We start from the raw sequence: 23,964 nt of genomic DNA, 5'->3' as shown, positions 1-23,964 counted from the left end.
GTGTGATGATCACCTGATAATTTCCTTTATTGATCCAATTGGACAGAGGGAACTATTTTAAATATATGTTAAATATATAATGACATCTCTCACATAGGAACACTTCCTTATACCGTACTGAAGAGTCGGTCTCACATTACTTGAGTTTCTGCAGTAGGATTTGTACTTGCAACCTTTTGACACAAAAGGTCATTTGGCTATGCTAACATGATAATAAATATTGTCATCTGTTTCAACTTTTAATGTAGGTCGTCTACATAAAAATGATCATCTTTTATTCACGAGACATTAAAGATTGGCAAAGAAAAGTCAAAAAATTAATATTTAAAAATGCAGGAAGCCACTCATGGAGGTACTAGCAGAGCAAAGCAAGTTCATCTTAGCAATGACAGCATCATCTGATGGGTTTGAGACAAAAAACAAGTATATAAAATTACATCTTGATTATACGAGTTAGACAATATAAAAATGTTAAAAAAGCTAAAAAGCTGGTCATAATCACAGCCATACAAAAATGATTGCAAATATTTCAATAATCCCTTACAAGGCAGCTCTTAATCCTGAGAAAAACCAGGAGAGAGTTTTTTTGGGACCATTTCTCCTTAGAATCAACAACAAAAACTGGCAACTTCTTCAGCATGTCAATGTGCCATAATAAGCTCTTATGACTTCTCCAAATGTGCTGTACCCAGCATCGATAACCACAGTTGTGTTTCTTTCTTGATGGTATCCAGAATACAACACCTATCATCTTCATCAACAAACCTGCATCCTCTAGACAACATACTTCCATTCTGCTAACCTTGTATAGACCTGTTTTACAAGAGTCTTCATCCTATGCACCAGAACTGTGTTGATCATCGTGCACAATAATTCAACACATGAATATGCGGGGACTAAATAAGTGTCTTATGCAGGCAGCAGAGTTGTAGCTTAATTTGGACACCATTTGACACAGACCTGATGGGCCAAAGGAACTGTTCCTGTGCTGTACTGTTCTATTTTTGACGTTAGTGTTAAATATTCCCTGAGCACATTTTTTGATGAAGATTTTTAACAGTAATTTAGATGCCGAGCCTGCTAAAATCTTGTAATTTAAGATGGAATAGCGATTGATGTGAATTAATGGATTGCAATCTTCTCAGTATCTTTTTATTTGTTCATCACAAATTTCACATGTTCAAAATAATTAACTTCAGCAAGAAAAAATTATTGGAAATGGTGAATAATCATAAAGTAGCATCATTCCTATCTGAAAGCTGATATGTAATTCCATTGAATTACAAGATGCAACCACAAAGTTGAAATTTCTAAATAACAACTGTTGGTGTTGGCTTCATCTTGCCTTTCTGGGAGAGTGTAGGTGTTGAAGCCTTACCCATGGGACTCAATCAAGAAAAGTGCAAGTCAACTCAAGTTTATCTTCATCTGATTGCACAAGTACAACCTGATGAAACAGCAAAACACACATAGAGACAAACAATATGTATGCAGGACAAGTAGTCATATATACTAATAAATTTAAAAAAATGTTTTGTGAATATGAGAGTCTTGGATAGTTAGTGTGAGCAGTTCATTTGGACATTCAGCATTCTCCCTGCCCAAGGGAAGAAGCTGTTCCTCAGGTTGATCATGCTGGCTCTGATACTCCTGTACATCTTTCCCCGATGGGAGCAGCTGAAAGAGGCTGTGTGCGGGGGGGGGGAGGGATCCTGAATGATTTTGCGTGCCCTCTTCATATAGCGATTCTGGAGGTTCACGTCGATGGAAGGTTGGGTGGGGAGGGGACTCCATTGATATTCTCTGCCACTCTTTTCCTGTGGATTGACCTCTGATCCATTTTTCTATAGCAACTGTACAACACTAATAGAGCTGGCCAGAGTGCTCTCGATAGAGCTCCTGTAGAAGTTATAGTGTAGCATACTTGAAAAGATCCAGTGTGGTAGTGGAAGAATAGCAACAGGCTCTTCTGGTGTTCTGTCCAGCATGTATCTTTCAGTCTAGACCTCCAGGTATTTATTGCCTTGTGCAAACTAGCTGGTGTGTTCCTCAGGTTGATCATTGTCTCCAAAATAAATATATCATTAGTTTCGAGCTCTAGAATATTAAGGACATAAAATATTGAATATTAATAAATATATTCCTTGAAATCAACCATAGAGTAGATGGAAATCTGAGAAATCTGGACTTGGGTTGTTTTCCTGTACTCCGATGCGTATAACCTTTTGTCAAAAGTTGGACCAATGGGCTGTATAAATTTAAATTTTCACCTTAATGTACAATAATCTTTGTGTTTCTTATGAAGTATAAAGAAAGAAATATTGATTGATTTGCAATACTCTTTAGATTCTTTCAATTCAAGCATGGAAAATTGCACAATTGACTGAATTAGAAATTTGGAATCTGTTAATAAATGTTACTTAAGAATGTTCCTATATACCATGCATCATTTATTTAAATAGTTGATTTTTTTTCTTTAAAATTGATCAATTTATAGAATTCATTATTGTTATTATTCAGTTTGAAATATTCCACATTATAAAATGATCAAGCTGGGCAATTTGCTTTCTTTGTTTTATACTACTGTGTCGATTAAATGAAGTATACATTGCTGTGCCTGGAGTAATTTATTCCAGAAATGTTTAGCCTCGAGCTCAATGCTAATTTTGATCTTCAGCAAGCTTCTCCTTTACACTCAACTTGCTTTTCTTGTAATGTGTGAGGTGAGGTAGATACAAGTGTTAGAATCACCATTCATCAGTCATTTGGTTAGCAGAGAGAGTGAATGGTGAAAGGCCATGACCAGTAAGTTACCCCAGCAAAGAATGGATTAACCTCCCCCAAAGCCTAATGATAGGAGTCCAGTGCCTTTCCTTACAACCCCCACCTTCCCACCATCCAGCAACTGACAGCTTCGAGACTTTGCGTGCAAATGAGTTCAGCTGGCGCTGTGTGGTCTGGGTGTGTGGTCTCCAGGCTGGCTGAGAGGCTGCTAACAGGGTGGATGAGAAAGACCTTGTCTGTTTACTTTAATTTGCTTGGACGCAGGAACTCTGTCCAACATTTCTGGTGTGCTGCTTCCATAAGCAGCGGCCAGTCCATCACAGCTGCTGAACAGTCTGAAAGACTGAGCTTGTGCTAATCACCCTTACAGCTCGTAGATCAATTTCAACATGTCACGGACAAGCTAATCTAAGTTGTAAATGGAATTGAGGTGTAATGTTGCAAGTTGGAATTTAATTTTTCTTCCCTCTGAAACCAGCACATTCATTTTAGAAAGTGCCTTGGTTAATAGAGTAGTTGTAGATTTTCAGTATTAGTTCTTTAAGAATATCTGGTTTAGTTTCATTCTCTGTGATAAAATAAAAGTGAATCCTGAATTACTGAATATACTTTGTGTCAATACCAGTTGTTGGTATAATTTAAGAAATATTTATAAACCCAGTGGAAAAAAATTGGTCTTTCCAAATGTATTCCTTTAGTGCTTGAAAAATAACCAGGCACATTGGAATATTATGCTTTCTCTTACTTGTGTCTTTTTTTACTTATCATTTTGCAAAATTATTTCCATTAAACTCAAACAAATCTTCAAAGTCAGAATTGTGAGGCCAATTTCCATGACCACTCGCTTAAGTGAAACAGTCTTTGAAGAAAAAGGTGTAATTAAATTTTGTGAGAGTTTGTAATCTTTTGTTTTACTCTAGTTTTCAAGTAAAGAACCAACAACACCACTTGTATTTGGAGAAAGATTTATTGACTGAGGGGCAAGAGGAAATGTTTAATACATTTTTTTCTGTGTAGCTTTTCAACATTGGAGACTCTGCAAAAGAATCTTCGGTTTTGGCAGTGGAGAGTAATTATTCTCCAGCTCAACATGTATATATCAGCCCTGTTCCTAATTGTAAACAAGTATAGTTGAAAAAGTTCAGGATTTGTTCAATACTGTTAAGTTTCTGTTATTTTTTTTAGATCTATATAAAATGATCAAAATTTTGATGAGGATGAATAAAAGCATGCAATCAAATGATTTGTATAAACTCTCGTAATATATTTGTGAAACCATTCACAATGAGTAAACTGAAATCATAATATGTTTCTGGAATATGCAATTCTATATGGCCTCGTCATGTTTTTTTTTTAGCTAAATTATTTGGTCAATATTGGGTTAGGGTTTTATCTATTCCCCCTGAAATAACGTAAGAGACATTCATGTAGCTATTCTTGTTATATTGTGTTTTGTAGCTTGCTGTTCCTTGATAGCTTTTAAATAAAATCTGTGATTGAAAACTCATCATGTCTCGACCACGGCAACCTCCACTTGTTACTGGGATCTCACCAAATGAAGGATTTCCATGGACAAAAGTAACAATCCGAGGAGAAAATCTGGGAACGGGAGCCATGGATCTTATAGGTAAGAATGTACAATTATATGCAGGGAAAGCAATTTCATAGCAGTGCATTCTGATATCATTGTTAAAGCTGATAACATTGAGATTTTCCTAATGTGCATTGAAATAATTGGCATATAATGCATATTGGTGACTAATTTTCTCTGGAGAACAGCAGGGTGGAAGTTGTGGGACTTCTGCCAACTGTGCAAATTAAACAGAGCAATGATTTAAACGCCAAATTTTCCAACACAACAGTGAAAATGTTCTAGGGGCTTAACTAGCATGGAACAATTATTTTAATTGCAAGGGAAGTTTCTTAGGTCTCATTTTCTGGGTTGTGCTGATATTTGTTAAACATTATGTATTATTTTATTTCATTTCTTGAGGACCTGAATGCAAACAAGCAATGGCTTCCCTTCCATTCTTGCACAGTTATTGCAAAATCCTTTGAAGGCCTTCCGTTTGACATTCAGTGTTGGAATTCTCTTTGTTTTATTAAGTTGAAGACCAAAATGACAGAAGTATTGCCACTTTAAAACATTATACCATTGAGATCAATTGTATTCATTTTCCCAACAATTGTTAGTGGGCATGCTAGAGTAAGGGTTTAGCTTGTTGTTGCATGTACTGAAATACAGTGCAAAGCTGAGATTTATATGCTATCCAGGCATTGCAAAACAGACATCACTCTCAGGTGCTATTCCAGGAAACGTTCAATCATCGGCATGTGGACAGGTATCTGGTATAGTCCCTCCGCATCATGAGTCATGGTCCTTATAAGAGTGATCTCCTTGCCCACAGTAAATCTGTTACCAGCTGTAACATATTTGCATTGTTTGACCCCAAATTAAGTTTAATTTATATAACATCACCTGACCTTTGCCCTTCATGTTTTCTGCCTGCATTGATACAGTGCTTGCTGGTTTCTCCAGTTCCATCTTCTGTAAACTTAAGATATTCTAAAGGTCTGCCTTTTACCCGAACACGTCAGTTTCACACACCATCACTGCATTAAACTCAAAGACTTCAAACTCAAATTGACTTAAATTTAAAAAATTTCAAACACTCTTTTCAAAAGCCCTTCTTAATAGCACAGTGCAACCTTCCCACTCTTTGCCATTTCTCTGGTATTTCATTTCAAGTCTATTGATCATCAAAAATGTTACTCCTCCACTTCTGACCACTACCTTGACAACTATTATGGTCTTGGAAGCTCTGAAATTCCTTCTCTAAATCCATCACCATTCTGTATTTCCCTAAGATGTTCTTTAAACACTGCCTTTCTAACAATTTTCTCTGGAAGTGGAAAATTGCCTAATTTGGCTTCTCGGTGCATTGTGATCTGTTCCTAAATTAGAGTTCTTTTCACTGAGCCTACAGAATAATAGCATTCACAGTATAGGTTCCAATTATGCATCTCTCCACTCTCCACATTCCAGCCCCTCCTCCCCCAAAAATACATTTTAGAGTAATTAAGCATGATGCATTAATATGGTAATTAGCTCAATCTCCGAATTTGTGTATTCTTGCCTTCTATTCCCTACCCACTTCATTGTCATTTTAAAAAATATTAAAAGTTTTTTTTTAAATTTTGTTTCCCATTCCTTATGCCTTTGACAAGGTAGTGGGGAGTTGCCGCCTTGATCTGGTGCAGTTTTCCAAGTGGAGGGGCACCCATCATGCTTTTGGAAGGGGAATTTGGCTGTTTTGACCCAGTGACAATGGAAAAAATGGTGGTACAGGTGTCTAACCTTCTATCCAGGTTTCCGAACACCAGCAACCTCCAAAAAACTGGTCCTTTTATCAGTAGATGACATCTGCTCATCAAATATGCTTTTTACACTGCCTCTACATAACAGAATTCCTCGGAAAATTCCCGAAATGCTGGCTGCGTAAAAAGTTCCAGGTGGGAATTAGAAACTAATTCTAATCTGGACTTTTTCCTGCGGCAGGGGCGGGGACATTTTTGCTGCCAACCTGCAGTATAAAGGCTATTTCATGTCGGCCCTCTGCCTTGAGACTGGCTACAGAGCAGATGGAAAAATGGGAACTTGCCTTTCAGACAGCAGCCCTAAAAGGCTGCTCCAGTGTCCTATTCATATCCAGAGGTGCCTCGTAACGCCCTCCGGATCTGACGAAGGTGGGGCGACTGGTGCTGAAACGCCACCCATCATAAATGCATGGCAGAGCAATGGCCATCTTCCCTACCTATAATCTCCCATGCAGCTGAAACCGCTCTATGGTTCCCAGAATTATTCCAGCTACGTGGGGGATTATGGGTAGGAAAGATGGCCATTGTTCTGCCACTTTTTGAGCCGCAGGGAGCGGCCTGGTGTGGCTATCTCAGCCCGCACTGGCCATCCCTTGATGGCTCCCGCTGGCCCCTGCTGACACCCCCTGCTGCCCCAATGGTTCCTGCTGCCCTGAGGGCTCCCGCTGCCCCACTGACCCCGCTGACATCCCCCACTGCTCCTACTGCCCTGAGGGCTCCCGCTGCCCCACCGACCCTGACTTGGAGGGAGAGGGGTGAGTGGGGAGATCGGTCACGGGCTGATGGCATCATTAGCTCGCCTCTAAACAGCCGCTTAGCGCAGCTGTATATTCAGATTGATCGGTGGAGGGCTGCACTGTGGAGATTATCCCTCTCGGAGAGGGGTTGGAATATGCAGCTCAGAGACCAGCTCTGCGCATTCAGAAAGGTAGGTGATTATGCCTTTTGGCTGAGTTTCTCTGTCTTTACATCTCAACTTTTCGGCTCTCTGAAATGGCCTAAAACCTAACTGCACGCGGTCCACAACAAAATGCTAATGAATACAACTGACCGCCTCGCTCCTACCTCCCGCTGTCCATCACCCCCGGTTGTCTGTCACCCCTCGGTCAACTATCGCCTCCCCCCCCCCCCCCCCTAGCTCATGGCCATCTGTTGCCCATCCCAAGCTGTCTGTTGCGTACCCTCAGCTGTCATCATCCACCCCTGCTCCCGGCTATCCGTTACCCCCGCCCCTGGCTGTCCATTGTTGTCCCCCGTCCCTGGTGGCTCCCCCTGCCATCCGTCACCCCACCCCTATCTAACTCCTGATGTGGCATCTCAGAGTTTACGGACCGCTGCACCAGCTCGCAGCAACAGCTCAATGTGAGAGTAATGGGCGTCTTTGTTACTCATAATCTCCCACGCAGCTGGAACCGCTCTGCCAGTGCCAGAGCAGTTCCAGGTGCAAGGGGGTTTATGGGTAAGGAAGATGGCCATAGATCCCGCATTGAGCCAGCTGCCACTGGCTTCTCTCCCACAGGATGCTTGGGGCTGAGAGTCACCTTTCCACCAAAGATAATGGAGGGTGGGGGGGGGGGGGGGGTGGAAATCTGAGCTAGTTTTATTTTTATGTTTTACTTTAAAATTAAAAAAAAAATTATTATGGTCTTTGTCTAAATTAATTTAATGCCCTGCTCGCTCTGTTTTGTGTGACTTTTTTGTGCAATTTTGAAATTATTCTGAAATCCAGAAGATTCCAAACAAGGAATCCTGATGATCCTGGATAAAAGGTTATTTCTCCAAGTCAGTAGGCTTGAAGGGAAGGGAACCTGTGGATCCTGAATTTTTCATGGCTTTCTGTGAAAGTAGTTGCAGATTTGCAAGGTGTTCTTGGAGTGGACAATACGAGTTGCTACAATATGTTTTGCAGATGGCGCATGATCACAGTGCAGCAAGGAATGAATGTTTTTGATAATGGATGGTGTACCAATTAAATGGGCTTCTGGATGGCATCAAATTGTTGCTTCACTCCTTCAGGCAAATGGGTCTTGGGCCTTGTGAAAGTTGAAAAAGCTGTGGAATGTTGGGTGTGTGTCATGTCACACAATGCCCGGGCTTTGACCTGGGTTTGTAATAACAGTATTTACATAACTGTTCCAGTTGAATTTCTGATCAATGGTGACTGCTAGAATGTTAATGACAGGGGACTTGGTAATGATTATGCCACTCAGTGACAAATTTTGGTGATCAGATTCTATTGTTGATGAAGCAATCCCTGCTACTTTTGTGGCATGAATGTTTATCAATCCACATTTAAATATTGTTTAAATACAATTCTATTCTGGCACAAGGTATTTCTGAGGATTACAAATGAAATCCTTAGCAATTACAAATGAACATTGTGCCATCAATGGCAAACATCTTGATTTTTGGCCTTGTGTGAAAGGTGAGGCAGCTAAGGGTTCTTGGGCCTGTGATTCTGTTCCAAGGAATTCTGCATAGTGTCCTGCAGTGGAAATGACTGACTGCAACAACTACAATCATTTTGGTTTGTGCAGGCTGTGACATGGGCTTCAGTTTTCCTTTTTTTTGATGACAAAGAGAATCACTCTCACCTCACCTTTGAATCCAGCTCTGTCATTCATATTTGGGTCAACACTGTGGATATCTGGACATCAATGGATATTCAAGAGTAATGGAGAATAAATGCTGCTTGATATTACACTGAAACAAAGTTGATGATTGAAAGTAAACTGGGTGAGAATTAAGTGAATTTGATCTGTTTTGCTTTTTCCTGAAGCACAACTAGTTCAAGAGTGCAAGACTGGTCTGGCACCTGATATAGAGCATAGAACTGTAGAGTTCAAGATCAGTCCCTTTGGTCCACAATATCTGTGCCAGTCAAGATGCCATCTTAAACCACATCTGCTTGCACATGTCTATATCCCTCCATTTGTGGTTCATATGACTGCTTAAATGGCTTTTAAACATTGCTATTGTATATTTTTTTCATTATCTTCCCTGTCAGTGCCTCTACTCTCTGTGTGTAAAAAGAAAATAAATGGAAAAAAAAAATCCTCATACATCTTTAAATTTTCATCCTCTTGCGCATTTCCATACTGAAAAAACACCCTGTCTGTCTACCCTATCTCTCATAATCTTACAAACTTCTGTCAGGTCTTTTCTCTGCCTCCAATGCTGCAGAGCAAATAATAATAGTTTGTCAAATATTCCCTCATAGTTAATATTCTCTAATCTAGGTAGTGTCTACTGCACTCTCTCCAATCCTCCACATCCTTCTGATAATGTGATGACCAGAACTCTACAGTCTGGCCAAAATGAAGTTTTATGCAGCTTCAACATGACTTCCTGAGTTTTGCCTTCAATCCTCTACGAGTTTAGGAAAGAATGCTGAACACCTTCTTTACCACCCTATCTTCTTGTATTTGCTACTTTCAGAGAGCTATGGACTTTTACCCCAAGATCCATTAACGTTTCCTTGAGTCCTGCCATTTGTGTCTATTTTTATCTTAAATTTGACCTCCGAAAGTACATCAGCTTAAATTTGTCTGGATTAAACTCCATCTGCCCTTTCTCCTCTTATTTCCAACTGGTCTCTCTCTTGCTGGTGCTCTTCTTCACTATCCACAAATCTTCAATTTTTGTATTATTTGCAAACTCACTCGTCTCCATTTTTGTACAAACAAATTCACACAGCATTTATGGAATGCCACTGGCTGCAGACCTACAGTCAAAATTATATTTGTTCACCTTTACCCTCCATCTTCTATGGCCATTTCAATTTTGAAAATAATCTGTCAAGTCTGCATGAATCCAATATGCCTTCTTCTCTGGATCAACCTGTCATGTGGGCAATATTGACAACTTCACTAAATTTCATGGAATGTCCACTGCCCTGCCATCATTTAACATCTTCATCATCTGCATAAAAATATCATTCGAGTTGGTACTACTTATCTCCCGCACTGAATCCATGCCTACTATCCCCAATAAATTTCTGCCTTTCTAGAAGCAAGTATATCTTTCACTACTGTGGGAACTAAATGATGACTAAAAAGGATGCAAAGATCTTTGTCAAAGCCCAAGCAACCTCCTCTATTGACTCTCAACAACCTGGATAGAGCCCAAAGGATATCCACCTGAATATCATTCAGGTGACCAAATGTCCCCTATTACTTGACAGTAAGGTTCCCCAGAATCTCAGCATATCACTTCTTTATTTCACTGTCCCTCATGGCCTTTTTTTGTGAATGCAATGCAAAATACTTGTCAAATACCTTGCCCACTTCCTCTGGGTCCAGAATTGATCCCCTTCTTTGTTCTTGAGTGGTTCTACCCTCTCCCCGGTTACCCTCTTGCTTTTAATGTATGAAGAGAGGGCCTTGATTTTCTTTCATTTGACTCACTAATGACACTTCATAATCCCTTTTGATCTACTTGCTCTGCACCACTTTCTTTTCTGAAGTGCCCACATTTAAGTGGGGAGAAAATTGTACAGGTAATCCTGTGATGCAGAGGAATGGAGGTGGCATGACTAGAAAATGGTCCTTATCATATTTTTTTCTTTTGAGCTCGGCTGCATCATCTACTCTGCATCTCAAACTTTTAAGTAAGAATTTATGAATTCTGCAAGTGAAATTTTCATTACCAGATGGCTGTAATGCAGAGTTTGCTGTGCTCAGTTGCTCTTGTTTTTTGACACAAAATAGTCTGTGGACAGAAGCTACCAAAACTGTTCTGATGGGGTGCTAGAGTTGACTGGAGCCCCAGTATGGTAAGATGTTGGTGTATCAATAATGAGAAGGATAAAATTGTTGAGAAAAATAAAGCTTGTTTTGTGTGGAGCTTTGAGCCTTTTAGCAGCTGAAAGTATAAGTTGTGACCAGGATTTATCTCCATGGTAGCATTTTTTTTGTGTAATTTGAAATAAAATTAAATTGCACTTCTTGGCAGGGCATTTTTTCTGAACCAACTTAATGTATGTGTTTTTTAAGTGTTGATCCTATATTAATGCAGGATTGGTATCACACTTCTGTTTTCTCACAATGCAATCTCAGTCCCAACTTCAAGGAGCATCTAATAGTTGATGATAGCCATGTATACATTGCACACATTTCAATAGTGAGGTTAAAAACCTAATAGATGAAGATGCCATTATTTTCATAATTATTGTTGTCAATTTCACTGAGAAGAGTTTGCAGATGCAAGGTATTGCTTGATGCCTGAGATGTTTAGGCAGTACTGAAGAGTGTTCCTGCTGTCCCGTGTTCTGTTTCTGATAACTTTTCATAATCCAATTTCTCCAAGTCAGAAATGTTCATTTTCTACAGCTACACATCACCATATGTAAACTAGCTATAATTCTTTCATTTCATTGCATAATCACCCTAATATTAACCACAATTGAAATATGCTGTATCCAGTTATTAATGAATACCATGAAATATTTCACAATTATTATTAGCCGAAAAATGAATGGGAGAATTTGCATAAAGTTAGATTTCTGTGGGTTAGAAATCATCTATTCTCAACAGGAGCAATACAGCCGCCCCCCCCACCTTTAAGTGGGGCACGTATGGAAATCATAAAATTATTTTTGTTTCCTGTGTAATCCGGTAAAAGACATAAAAAAGAAACCAACTAAACTTGAGTTCTTCTCAGTGAAGAGGGCCCATAATCTTTGATCTGTGTCCTAAGAGGACCATAGCTAAAATAACATTGAGAATGGCCTTTGTAGCCTGGTGAGATCCTGTATACATTTGGGTAATTTAATAAGGATTCCACCTCTGTTATAATCGATTTAGCTGCTCTGGAGATTTGGCAGCATTGTAACTTCAGGTTTTTGTTTCAAGAATATTCGCCATTTCCGAGAACTCAGTTCATTGGTATTTTGTATCAAAGTGTCTACATGCTTTTAAAAATAAAGCAGTAGATATTGTTTATAGAAGGCATGTTTGCTACCAGTGAACATTTTTTCACAACTCCTTCAGTGATCTATCTAATTTTGCATTATGTTTTTGTTATCAGTTATGCTGATAGTTAAATGTACGATGACTATCTTTAAAAAGGTAGAATAGATATTGAGACACAGACTGAAATACTAAGCTATCTCTTTTTAACCTGATAAATGTTGTAAATACTAAAATGTTTTTATAGTTTTCCATCTGCTTTTATTTAATTAACTCTAGTTCCCCTTTGTAGCCAAGTGAGGGAGCAAATTATTGATACATTCATGTTATTAAAAATTCTACTGGGCATTTGAGGGCATTTGTTTTGTACTTTCCTATAGAGTCATGACTGTATTTGGGGTTTTTCCATATTAGGAAAACCCTTGGCCTATTATTCTATGGGTTGTGTGCTTTGGCTACGTTGTTCTGTCCCACCATATTATGAAAAGTAATAGATTTTATTTTTAGTTATGGTTTGCCCTGTCTCATAACTAGTGAATAATTTATGGTGTAAAGTTTCCTTAGTCTTTAAAATTGAATGCTATTAATTCTCAGAGGTAAATTAACCAACCTAACAGGTAAATTAACCTGCCTAACTTTAAAAAAAATTACATTGTGTATCTTTGTGTGAGGACAATGAAATATGTTTTAAAAATTTTTTTAAATGTTATTTCCAATCTAATCTTTCTCAAAACACGATGCTTTCTGAAACACTGGACTAATTTTTTGTCTTAAAACTACTTGTATTTCTTGTAATATGCGTGGAAATCTGAACTAAAGTAAAAATCCCTGGTATCTGGCAACTATGGTGGTTAGTAGGTGAATTTACCGATTGCTTGAGATTGCATGTTTTATGATTGGGAACTAACAGCAAGGCGTGCCAATTTTAAACTTTAGTATTTTTACCTATTTATTTTCCACAATTTTTTTTGTCTTTTGCTTGAGGCTTGATTTCTGGATTATATGGAGTTTTACTGTACAGTGTTTTCACAATATTTTCAAATGTATGTCTTAAAATCTTTTTTTTTCCCCCCCCAAAGGTCTGTCAATTTGTGGACACAACTGTTTGCTAACTGCAGAATGGATGTCTCCTAGTAAAATAGTCTGTCGCGTTGGGCCAGCAAAGAATGATAAGGGAGACATTATTGTAACCACTAGATCCGGTGGCAGAGGAACCTCGACTGTTTCCTTCAGACTGATGAAGCAAGAGAAAATAGGTACGTTATTTGTTGATTATTTTGTTTTTTATAATACATTTCTTTATTTCCATAGATGATTTCTATATTTCTACAATGCTTTACATTTTTTCACAGAATTTATACGAACATTGATAAACTTCTTAGTTTTGAATTTTCAGCAACATTTTAAAGAAAGATCTGACCATTATTATAACCTTTGAAACAGAAAGTAACACCAAAAGATGTAATATTGAAAAGTAGTTCAGGAAGAGCTTCTTCCTTGAACAAAATGAATTTCGCTATACTTCCTTACAAACCATGTTGGGGAATTGGAGCTGGAGTTGCATGAACTCTGAATCATTTGGGAGGCTGTGGATGTTAGGCAGGAGTTTCAGGGATGCCATCACACCAAGAAGGTTGGAAGAAGATGTTGGGTGTCAGTCAGGAGACAGAAAGGGAACAAGCAGTCAGTGCAAGATACTCCTATGGCCATTCGCCTTAATAATAGTATACCATTTTGGATACTGTTGAGGGGATGACCAGTCTAGCCTTGTGAGAGAGAGAGAGAATAAAATGCAAGCCATAGTGATATGGGATTCCACAGTTAGGGGAGCAGATAAGAGATTTTGTTGAATAGCTAGAGAATCTGGAATAGGATGTTGCCTCCCACCTCTCAGATCGGGTTCAGAGCATTCTCCAGAGGGAGGGTGAGCAGCCAGATGTTGCAATGCATGTAAGGATGTAGGTAGGGAGGCTGATGAGAACTCAGGGAGTTAGGTGTTAAGTTGAAGGGCAAGAACTCCAGGATTGTGATCTCAGAATTGCTACCTCTGCCACTTGCTAGTAAGGTTAGAAATAAGAGGATAATGCAGCTTAACATATGGGGAAAGAGATGGTGTAGGGGGGGAAGGCTTCATATTTCTGGATCATTGGGTTCTCTTCCAGGGAACATATATTGGAGGAACAGTCTGCATCTGAACTGGTAGAATGGTAGATAGGGTGTATATGGATTTTAGCAAGGCATTTTTCAAGATTCCCCATGGTAGACTCATTCAGAAAGTCACAAGGCATGGATCAATGGAATTTTCTTGTCTGCAAAAGAAGAGGGTAGTAGTAGAAGGAATTTATTCTGCCAGGAAATCAGTGACTAGCGGAGTTCTGTGAAGATCTGTTCGGGAGCCCCTGCTCCTTGTGATTAAAAAAAAAAAGATCTGGATGAAGATGTGGAGGGATGGGTCTGTAATTTTGCAGATGAAGCAAAGGTGAGAGGTATTGTGGATGGTGTAGAAGGTTGTAATAGGTTACCACAGCATAGAGACTGGATGGAATGGTGGCAAATGGAAATCAATCCAGATAAGCGTGAAGTAATGCATTTTGGAAGGTCTAATGAAGGCAGTGTACATGGCTAATGGCAGGGTTCTTAACAGTCTGGATTCAAATCCATAGCTCCCTCAAAGTTGATGCAGAGGATAATCGAGAATTAAAAAGACTATTCATTAGTTGGGGAGATTATGTTCAAGAGTTTCAAGGTAATGTTGCAGCTCTATAAAACTCTGGTTAGACCACATTTGGAATATTGTGTTCAGTCTGGTCACCTCATTGTAGGAGGGATGTGGAAGCTATTGGAAAAGGTGCAGAGAAGATTTACCAGGATGATTCCTGGATTGGAGAATGTGTCTTATGAGGCAAAGTTAACAGCTAGGGATTTTCTCTTTGGAGCATAGAAGGATGAGAGGTGACAATGAGAGGCATATATTGGGCACAACATCATGGGCTGAATGTCCGTACTGTGTTGTGATGTTCAATGTTCTGATGAAGTGGAAAGATATGAAAATCTGTTGTTCATGATGGTAGATATGATGTTGGGATTTAGCATGTAGAGAATATGTGTAAAATTGCATGACTGGAATATATTTGATAAACTGTTTGATTTTTCTCTGTTTTCTTTATGTTTTTATCTCAAAAGGGACAGGATAGAAAGGACAGCAACCCATTTCATAAAGCTTTGGTCAGGATCCATTTAATGAAAACATTCTATTTTGGGCTCCACAGCATAGGAAAGATGTTTAGTCTTTGAAGAGGTGTGAAGTAGATTCATCAGACTGATACCATCGATTACTGTCAATTTACATTTTAAAATTAAATGTACAGCTTGGTTAACAGATTCTTCTGGCCCATGAGGCCCTCTAGCCCAATTACATCCAATTAACCTACAATTGCTATATGTTTTGGAGGGTAGGAGGAAACCAGAGCACCTGGGAAAACCCACACAGACAGAGGGAGAATGTACAAACTTACAGATAGCACTGGATTGTTGGCGCTTTAATAATGTTGTGCTAACTGCTGCACTAACTGCTATCCTTCATGAACAGTTTGCCTGAACTGAAATTGTATTCATATAAAAGTTATTTTTAAAAAAAATGGTATAAAATGTTAAATGCATTTTAATGTGGATATGGCAGAAGTTTTATTTGCTCTCTCATATTAATAAGTAGCAAGCGAGAATGGATTGAATTTGAGTGAGGCTACTCAGACCAAATTGTGGAATTCTCACCCAAAGATCTGAGATATTCAGGACATAATTTGATTGCTGTCAAATAATTTGATTGATAAGTAACATCAATAGATATAGATGTAAGACAGGAAAACTTGGTTTAGATATTGATCCACTGTGATCTATTTGACAATGCAGGCCTGAGGGACCTACCTTCATTCCTAAAATTCCTTTGTCATCTTCAAAATTGCAAGGTTTGGGTTGAGACGATTTAGTTGTACAAATCTTTTGTTTTGTAAATAAAACTAATATCTGGCAGTACCTGCTTTTTCCCCAATTTTGTGCTATAAGGAAATATTAAATACTCAGTGAAACAATGGCATAAAAATATGTAATTACGGTAAGAAAAAAATAAGGCACCACAGATAAACAGGTAAGGTTTTTTTTTCTCTCTTTTAATAGAACAAGCACACATTGTATAGAGGACACAAGGTTACCAAATATGAAGAGTATATGTACATTTCAAAAATAAAATATAGCCATATACCCCTTCCCCATACAGTTTTGTCAGAATGACAAAAAAACCCAAAAACTCTAACCCTCTACCAAAAATAAACTGAGAATTTTTGACATGAAATTAAAGGTTGTACAGTTCTGCTGAATCTATAAAACATGACTAACTGAAGGAAAAACCATGTACATAAATAAATACATTCAATGATCAAGACAAGCAGATTTAATGAGCACCAAATTAGTCCATTAAAGGACTCCAAATTTTATAAAAATTAGCCTTCACACACATGCAGAATGCCTGATCTTTTTCTAAATTAATGCAAGACATAACATGACATAACCTCTGAGTACTAGTGGGTGAAACAGGATCTTTCCATCTGAATATGATAGCTCTTAGTGCCATAAGAGATGTAAATAGCATGCCTTGACAATCAGATGAGAAAATAGCTCGTTAATATCATCTAACACTCCAAACAAAGCCATTAAAGGATTAGGTTCGAGATTAACATATATTATTAGCAAAACATGTAAAATCTCCCTCCAATAAGGTTCAAGAGCTCGAAAAGACCAGAACATATGCATCAAGGTTGCTTCTGTTACATCGGGGATTTAGATCTGGAAATATATGGGATAATTTGTCTTTAGACATGTAAGTCCGATGTACTAACTTGAAATGAAAAAGAGAATGTCTAGCACATAGTCAAGAAGTATTACCAATTTAAGAATCAAATCCCAATTTTTGCCTGAGATAGAAAACTGTAGATCATGCTCCCATGCTCTTTTTCTTATCGGGGGAATCCTGATGCAATTTTGAAAGCATATCATATATAAAGGTTATTAAATCCTTCTGAGAGGGTTGTAATTTGAAATTTACATCCAGCATGTTAGATTCCCAAGCAATGAGAAAATTTGGTAATTAAACCTATAAAAGAAAAATTCTGATCTGCAAGTATCTCAAAAAATTGTGAATTTGGTAAATTAAACTTCGCTGATAGTTGTTCAAAAGACATGAGACAACTGTCAATCAACAAGTCTCGACAATACTGAATACCATTATCATACTAAATGGCTGAGGAGGAAATACCTAGTTAGATGATATAAAACTTGATAAGGAAAATCCTTTTAAATCAAAAAAAAATCCTGAATTGAAATGGATGGATGTTTTACTACAGGGCTGTATATCATTCTGTTAACTTTAGCTAAGAAAAAGGAAATGCTACTCCTACAAAGGATAAAATGGAAAACTTCTCAGCCGACCTCAATTCCAAAAAGACCTAGACTAGGCGGTCCAATCTATTTAAAATATTAAATCCAAAACAAGATAAAACGTATATTGATTGCCCTGTAATAGTATCTAAAATTCGGCAATGCCAAGCCTCCATTCCTTTAAGATCTCTGCAAAGGAAGCTTATTCAGCCGAGGTCATTTGTTTTGCCAAATATAGAAAGATAGTCAAGGGAATCAAAAAATAATGAGGGGATGAAGACTAGAATTGCATTTTAAAAAGGTATAAAAGTTTGGGTGAAATAATAATTTTAATAAGAGTTAATATGACCAACTATTGAAATCAAGCAATGTCTGCTTAAATTGTTTTAATAAATTAAGAAAATTTTCCTTAATAAATGTTTATTGTTTTTGGTGACTATAATTCCTAGGTAAATAAACTGATTCTTAACAATCTTAAAAAGGATATTGGTATAGATAGGCACTATAGTATTCAGGGGAAAATGACCACTCTTGTGTAAGTTTAGTTTATACCCTGAAAAGTGATTGAATTGTGATGGTAATGACAAAATAAAAGGAATGGATACTTCTGGATTGGAGACAAATAACAGAAGGTTGTCCGCATATAAGGAGATCTTGTGAACTCTACCCTGCCTCTAGAAATTCTGGAAATGTCCTCAGAATCATGAAAAGCAGTAGCTAACGTTTCTAAAGCCAAATCAAACAAGAGTGGACTCAGAGGGCATCCCTGCCTCATTCCACGATGCGAGTTAAATAAAGTAGATTGTTGATTATTCGTAAGGTGAATAGTATCATAATTTAATCCATGAGATGAAACCAGGTCCAAAATTGAATCTTCTTAGGATTTCAAAAAGGTATCATTCAACCCTGTCAAGGGCCATCTCCGTATCTAGAGAGATAACGCATTCTGGACTTTTAGGAGAAGGTGAATATATTTAATAATCTACGAATGTTAAAATGTGAGTGATAATTTTTCATGAAACTGGTCTGATCTTGCGAAGCAATCTTTTAACATACGCATTCAATAATGAAATAGGACTGTAGGAGGCATATTCAGATGGATCTTTGTTCTTTTTAAAAATCAGGGATATTGAAGCCTCACAGAAAGTTTTGGGTGCAGTGCCCCTTGCAAAAGATTCAGAAAAGACAGTACTTAATCGGGAGGATAATAAGTGAGAAAAATATTAAAAAAAAAACTCTCCAGGAAAGCTGTCTGGACTGAGTGCCTTCCCAGATTAGATAGATAAAATGGCTTTAGAGATTTCCTCAAATAAGTCTTCCTCCAATCTTATACAATTCTCTAAGGATAATGGAGGAAAATTGTGGTTCACAAAAATTTATAATTGAAGCATTATTATCAGGAAACTCTGAAACATATAACCTAGAGTAAAAAAATCTTTAAAAGCATTATTATTTTCTATATGATCCGTTGTAAGGTTTTATATCTGGAAGTCTGAAAATAAATTTCGTAATTTCATTGATCGAGTATATTTTTGCTTTGGATTGTCATTTGTTGTATTCAAAATAACATCAACCTTTCTAATTAGCGCTGGCAAAGAAAATGTACACTGTTAGTTCTCCAATGATTAATTTGTCTTTTGTGTGATATATTTTTGCTATGAATTCCTATGCATGTATACGTGTTGTGTGTATTTATATAATCTTTTACATTTTATTAAATAACTCGTTCTTTTCTGGACCTGTACAGAAATGGCACCATTGTATCCAAGGGTTCAATAGATTAGTTGTTACTTAAAAATTGTTGTCCAAATTAGCTTCATTAGGTGTCTTAACAATGCATTCAAATAGTAACATAAAATTCATACTCCATTAAGGAGGGTATTGTTTATAAAATATTATTTGCCCTGAAAAATGACTCATGATATTAACATAAATTTAAAGGTACAATGTTAGTTGAAGCTTCCTCCAAAGGATTGATCAAGTGAAGTCTAGAATTTAGCCCCGACCCAATGCAGAAAAAGTTTATCGAGTGAGAATAGTCTTTAGTCTATCATTTCCCAGTAACTGAATGCCCTTTTAATACTTTTAGTAGCTCACAGATGTAAAGAAACTACTTATTAAGATGCTTAAAAAATCCTTGCTACTTATGAATTCATGTCTCTTGTGTATGTTGAGTACAGAGGGAATTAATACCTGGAGATTATAACTGCTCATTTTAAATTATTAGATATATAGTTTCCAGCGAGGTTGGAGGCAGTCTCTTTGATATTAATGCCATTTATGACCATAATAGCTTCAATTTTAATGCTTGCCCTCAAATATTTCTTGATCTCTCTCATGTGGAGATTGCGTTCCATTTTTCAGGTCACTTGTAGTCTTGTGTCAATTTTAAGGATTCTGGTATCAGAAAGAGTGATGTCATCAAGTTGGTTGAATAATCACCAAATCCAATAATTTGTAGAATGAAGAAGTAAAAGCTGCAATTTCTTCACTAACAATTTTTCAGGGAACAAAATAAAGGTTGAATTTTAAAAACTTAAGTCGAACACATAAATAAATTGAATGCAAAATAACCTACTCTGGGCATGATAGTTATAGGGAGAGAAGGGGAGGCTTATTTTTATAAACTCTTTACATCTCAAGTAAGAAATATATTTCAGTTAACGGAAAGACTGCAGTCTGTATGGGTTGGCAGCAGAACGTCAAGCACTGGTGCACCTCAGGGCTGTGTGCTCAGGCCGCTCCTATTTACGCTACTAACCCACGACTGTAATACCAGATCTAGCTCCAACAGAGCCGTCAAGTTTGCTGATGACACGATGGGATACCTAGAAATTGAATGTTATATTGTAGCTCGAGCATGAATCCTTTCTTGATATTCTGATAGATCTTTGCCCAATGACATGTTCCTTTTACCACAGGTGTTGAGTATTTTCAGCATATTTTGTTTATATTTCCAAGCCTACAGAGGCTTGGGAATGTATAGAGATGGATTTCAGTCAACTCAATGACTGTCCTCCTGAGGGAGAGAAAATACAATTTTTGGCCTTCTTTTTCGTTAAGTTATTTTTACTTTTAGTTTACATTTGTCATGCCAAAGATTCACCTGTATAAAAACCATGTAAAACTTGATGCCTTCAAATGATCTAAAGATTTAGCTAAAAATTGCATGATAAATAATGGAGTATTTTCATTGAAAGCGACTGTTGGAAAGCATACTCATTTATTTATAAATTTAGGTATACAACATGATAACAGGCCCTTTTGGTCCACAAACCTGTGCCAGTCAATGACACCCAATAGACCTACACCCACGTTATGTTTTGAATAGTTGGAGGAAACCAGAGCACCCAGAAGAAACCCATGCAGATCAATGGAGAATGTACAAGCTCCTTGCAGACAGAGTCGGATTCAAACGCTGTAACAGCATTGCACTAACCACTATGCTAACTGTGTTGCCTTTCTTCTTAAATGTTTATTAATTCAATGTTACTATTTCTCTCATGACCACGAGCCAATCAACTCTTCTTTGTTCCTGCTGACACAAATCTTCCTTTTAATAGGAACAGATTGATTCTTGACCAGCTTCCAGTGGCTATTCATCCATTAGCACTGAATATAACCAGAATATATTGATAAAAGTTGGAAATTTACTAATTACAGTTGCTTTTTGCAAATACCACTGCAGAGGTCAAGACACACAGCAATGCCATTGACACCATGAAAGTTGAAATCTGAATTGAAGCTGTTGATGTGGGCATTTAAAATTTGAGACCTGTTGATCTTTATTTGGCAAGTCTATCAAAGGAATATGAAAAAGTGTAATTAAATGAAACTGAGGTGCAAATCAGCTGTGATCTGAACTATGGCCCAACAAACAAGGGGCTTAGTGACCTCCTATGTTCCTCAACTACATCAGAAAAAATTTAACTGGTCTATTCAAAGTTTAAAAATAACCAATCTTTGTTCCCACCTTACTGTTGTGCAGATATAGGTACTTTCTGGATTTTTCACTTAATTCATGGCAACTAATTTGCTCTGTAATTAAGGTGACATCAATTTCATTACTTGTATCCAACTGCTCCACCAGGAATTTGCAGCAAGCTTTAACAATGCTATCTATCTGGTCCATTCATAACATGCAGCACACAGTTCTCTCCTACTGTAATAATGGCTGTGTATGCAAATTTATTGAAGTGCTGCATTACTTTCGGGTGAACACCCTCAATTGATATAGCCTCCATTCCTCATTCTTTCAAGCTATTGGTAGACATAGCTTTGAGTGGCACGTTTAGCATAGTGGTTAATGTTATTAAATCCGGTTCTGTCTGAGGAATTTGTATGTTCAACCCATGTCTGCATGGGTCTCCTCCAGGTGATCCGGTTTCCTTCCATCTTCCAAAACATATGGGGTTTGCAGGTTAATTGGTGCATTTGGGCGGTGTGGGCTCATGAGCCAGAAAGGCCTATTACTGTTCTGTAACTCTTACAAAATTGTTTTAAATCCTGTGCCTCTTTTCTTATATATTGTTTGTTTCCCCCCAGGTATCCTGGATCAGTCAGCTGTTTGGGTTGAAGAAATCAACTATTATGATATGCGGACTGATAGGAATAAAGGGATTTCTCCCTTATCTCTGCGTCCAGCAAATCCTCTTGGAATAGACATAGACAAGTGGGTAATAAATTTCACCATAAACACATTTTGATAAAAGTCACTTAAGAGTAACCTCTAATTATGAGATTGGACAAGTTTCTTTTTTTTAAAATTTTTTATTTTTCACACCATAAATCACATTAGCCATGATATACACTATTTCTTTTTCACACATATACAGTGACTTTTTCTCCCCCCCCCCCACCCTCCTCCCAAGCCACCACCCCACCCCCCCCTCTCATCCATTTTGGGTATACAATCTAGGTTGCATTAAGCCAGTCAGACAATGTTGTCAATCAACAAAAATACACCAGAAATTCTACTGAGTTCATTCTTTTCTTTCCTTCTCCTTCCATCAACTTAGGTAATGTTTGTCCCCGGTAGGTTTTCGCTATTGTATTTAATGTAAGGCTCCTATACTTGTTCGAATATTTCAATATTATTTCTTAACCTATATGTTATTTTTTTTTCTAATGGAATACATTTATTCATTTAAATTTAGTAGTTTCTTCCTTTTAATTTGGTTATGTATTCCATTAATATTTAAAGTCATATAGTTCAGCGTAGCCCTTTTATATTTTGTTTATCTTCTCTCTCCGTTTTTCCATCATTACCTTTCCTCCTTTTCCATTTCTGTTTTCTTATTTTCAACTCTTTATAAGACAACATTCCTACAACATCCAACATTTTCCTTATTCTCCTATTTCTATCTTATTTATCCCCAATCTCCCCTTCCCCTCCTGAGTTGTCCTTTATCCCTTGTCGGACAACCACATCTCCCCTCTCCATTTGGATTTGCGAATCCACTCGCAAGCGTCAACTGATTTTGCAGTGACCGCTATTTCCCCCCACCCCGCCCCCCCCAGAAAAGATTTCACTTTTCATATGTCACAAAGGTCACTCTTTTAAATCCCTCCTTATTCTCTCTATTCCATTACCTTCCCTTATTAATTCTTGTCTATACTATCTATATTTTCCTCTAAGTACAGATACATTCACGTATGCACATTGTCTCTATTCACTCTTATACCTCTTTACCCGCATACATATCAATCGTGATCATTTTTACTCTCATTACCTGTCTTCATCCCTCAGTCTATTTTTGTCTTTACCCACATACATATCAATCGTGATCATTTTAACTCTCATTACCCGTCTTCCTCCCTCAGTCTATTTTTGTAATTGTTCTGCAAATTTTCGTGCTTCTTCTGGATCCGAGAATAGTCTGTTTTGTTGTCCTGGAATAAATATTTTCAATACCGCTGGATGCTTTAGTATAAATTTATACCCTTTCTTCCATAAAATCGCCTTTGCTGTATTGAACTCTTTTCTCTTCTTTAGGAGTTCAAAACTTATATCTGGATAAATGAAGATTTTTTGCCCTTTATACTCCAGTGGATTGTTGCCCTCTCTTACTTTTTCCATTGTCTTCTCCAGTACCTTTTCTCTTGTAGTATATCTTAGGAATTTTACTACAATAGATCTTGGTTTTTGTTGTGGTTGTGGTTTAGAGGCCAATACTCTATGTGCCCTTTCTATTTCCATTTCTTGCTGTAGTTCTGGACATCCTAGGGTCTTAGGGATCCACTCTTTAATAAACTCCCTCATATTCTTGCCTTCTTCATCTTCCTTAAGGCCCACTATCTTTATGTTATTTCTTCTGTTATGGTTTTCCATTGTATCTATTTTTTGAGCTAGTAGTTCTTGTGTCTCTTTAGTTTTTTTATTAGATTCCTCCAATTTCTTTTTTAAGTCTTCTACCTCCATTTCTGCTGCTCCTGCCCGCTCTTCCATCTTGTCCATTTTCTT

The 23,964-nt window shown here is 37.5% G+C and overlaps 1 protein-coding gene across 3 annotated transcripts in view; it reads left to right on the top strand.

Annotated features, from left to right (window-relative positions):
• exoc2 (exocyst complex component 2) overlaps positions 1-23,964 on the top strand; it is a 287,207-nt gene that overhangs the window by 41,940 nt on the left and 221,303 nt on the right. For all 3 annotated transcript variants that reach the window (XM_069909660.1, XM_069909652.1, XM_069909669.1), the window contains exons 2-4: positions 4,243-4,411; positions 13,151-13,327; positions 22,047-22,173. In XM_069909660.1, coding sequence (XP_069765761.1) covers positions 4,294-4,411; positions 13,151-13,327; positions 22,047-22,173 — 422 coding nt within the window. In that variant the 5' untranslated portion in view covers positions 4,243-4,293. The remainder of the gene's footprint in view (positions 1-4,242; positions 4,412-13,150; positions 13,328-22,046; positions 22,174-23,964) is intronic.

This window comes from Narcine bancroftii, chromosome 1, assembly GCF_036971445.1.
Source record: "Narcine bancroftii isolate sNarBan1 chromosome 1, sNarBan1.hap1, whole genome shotgun sequence".
Lineage (NCBI taxonomy): Eukaryota > Metazoa > Chordata > Chondrichthyes > Torpediniformes > Narcinidae > Narcine > Narcine bancroftii.
This window is presented reverse-complemented; position numbering and strand designations above follow the sequence as displayed.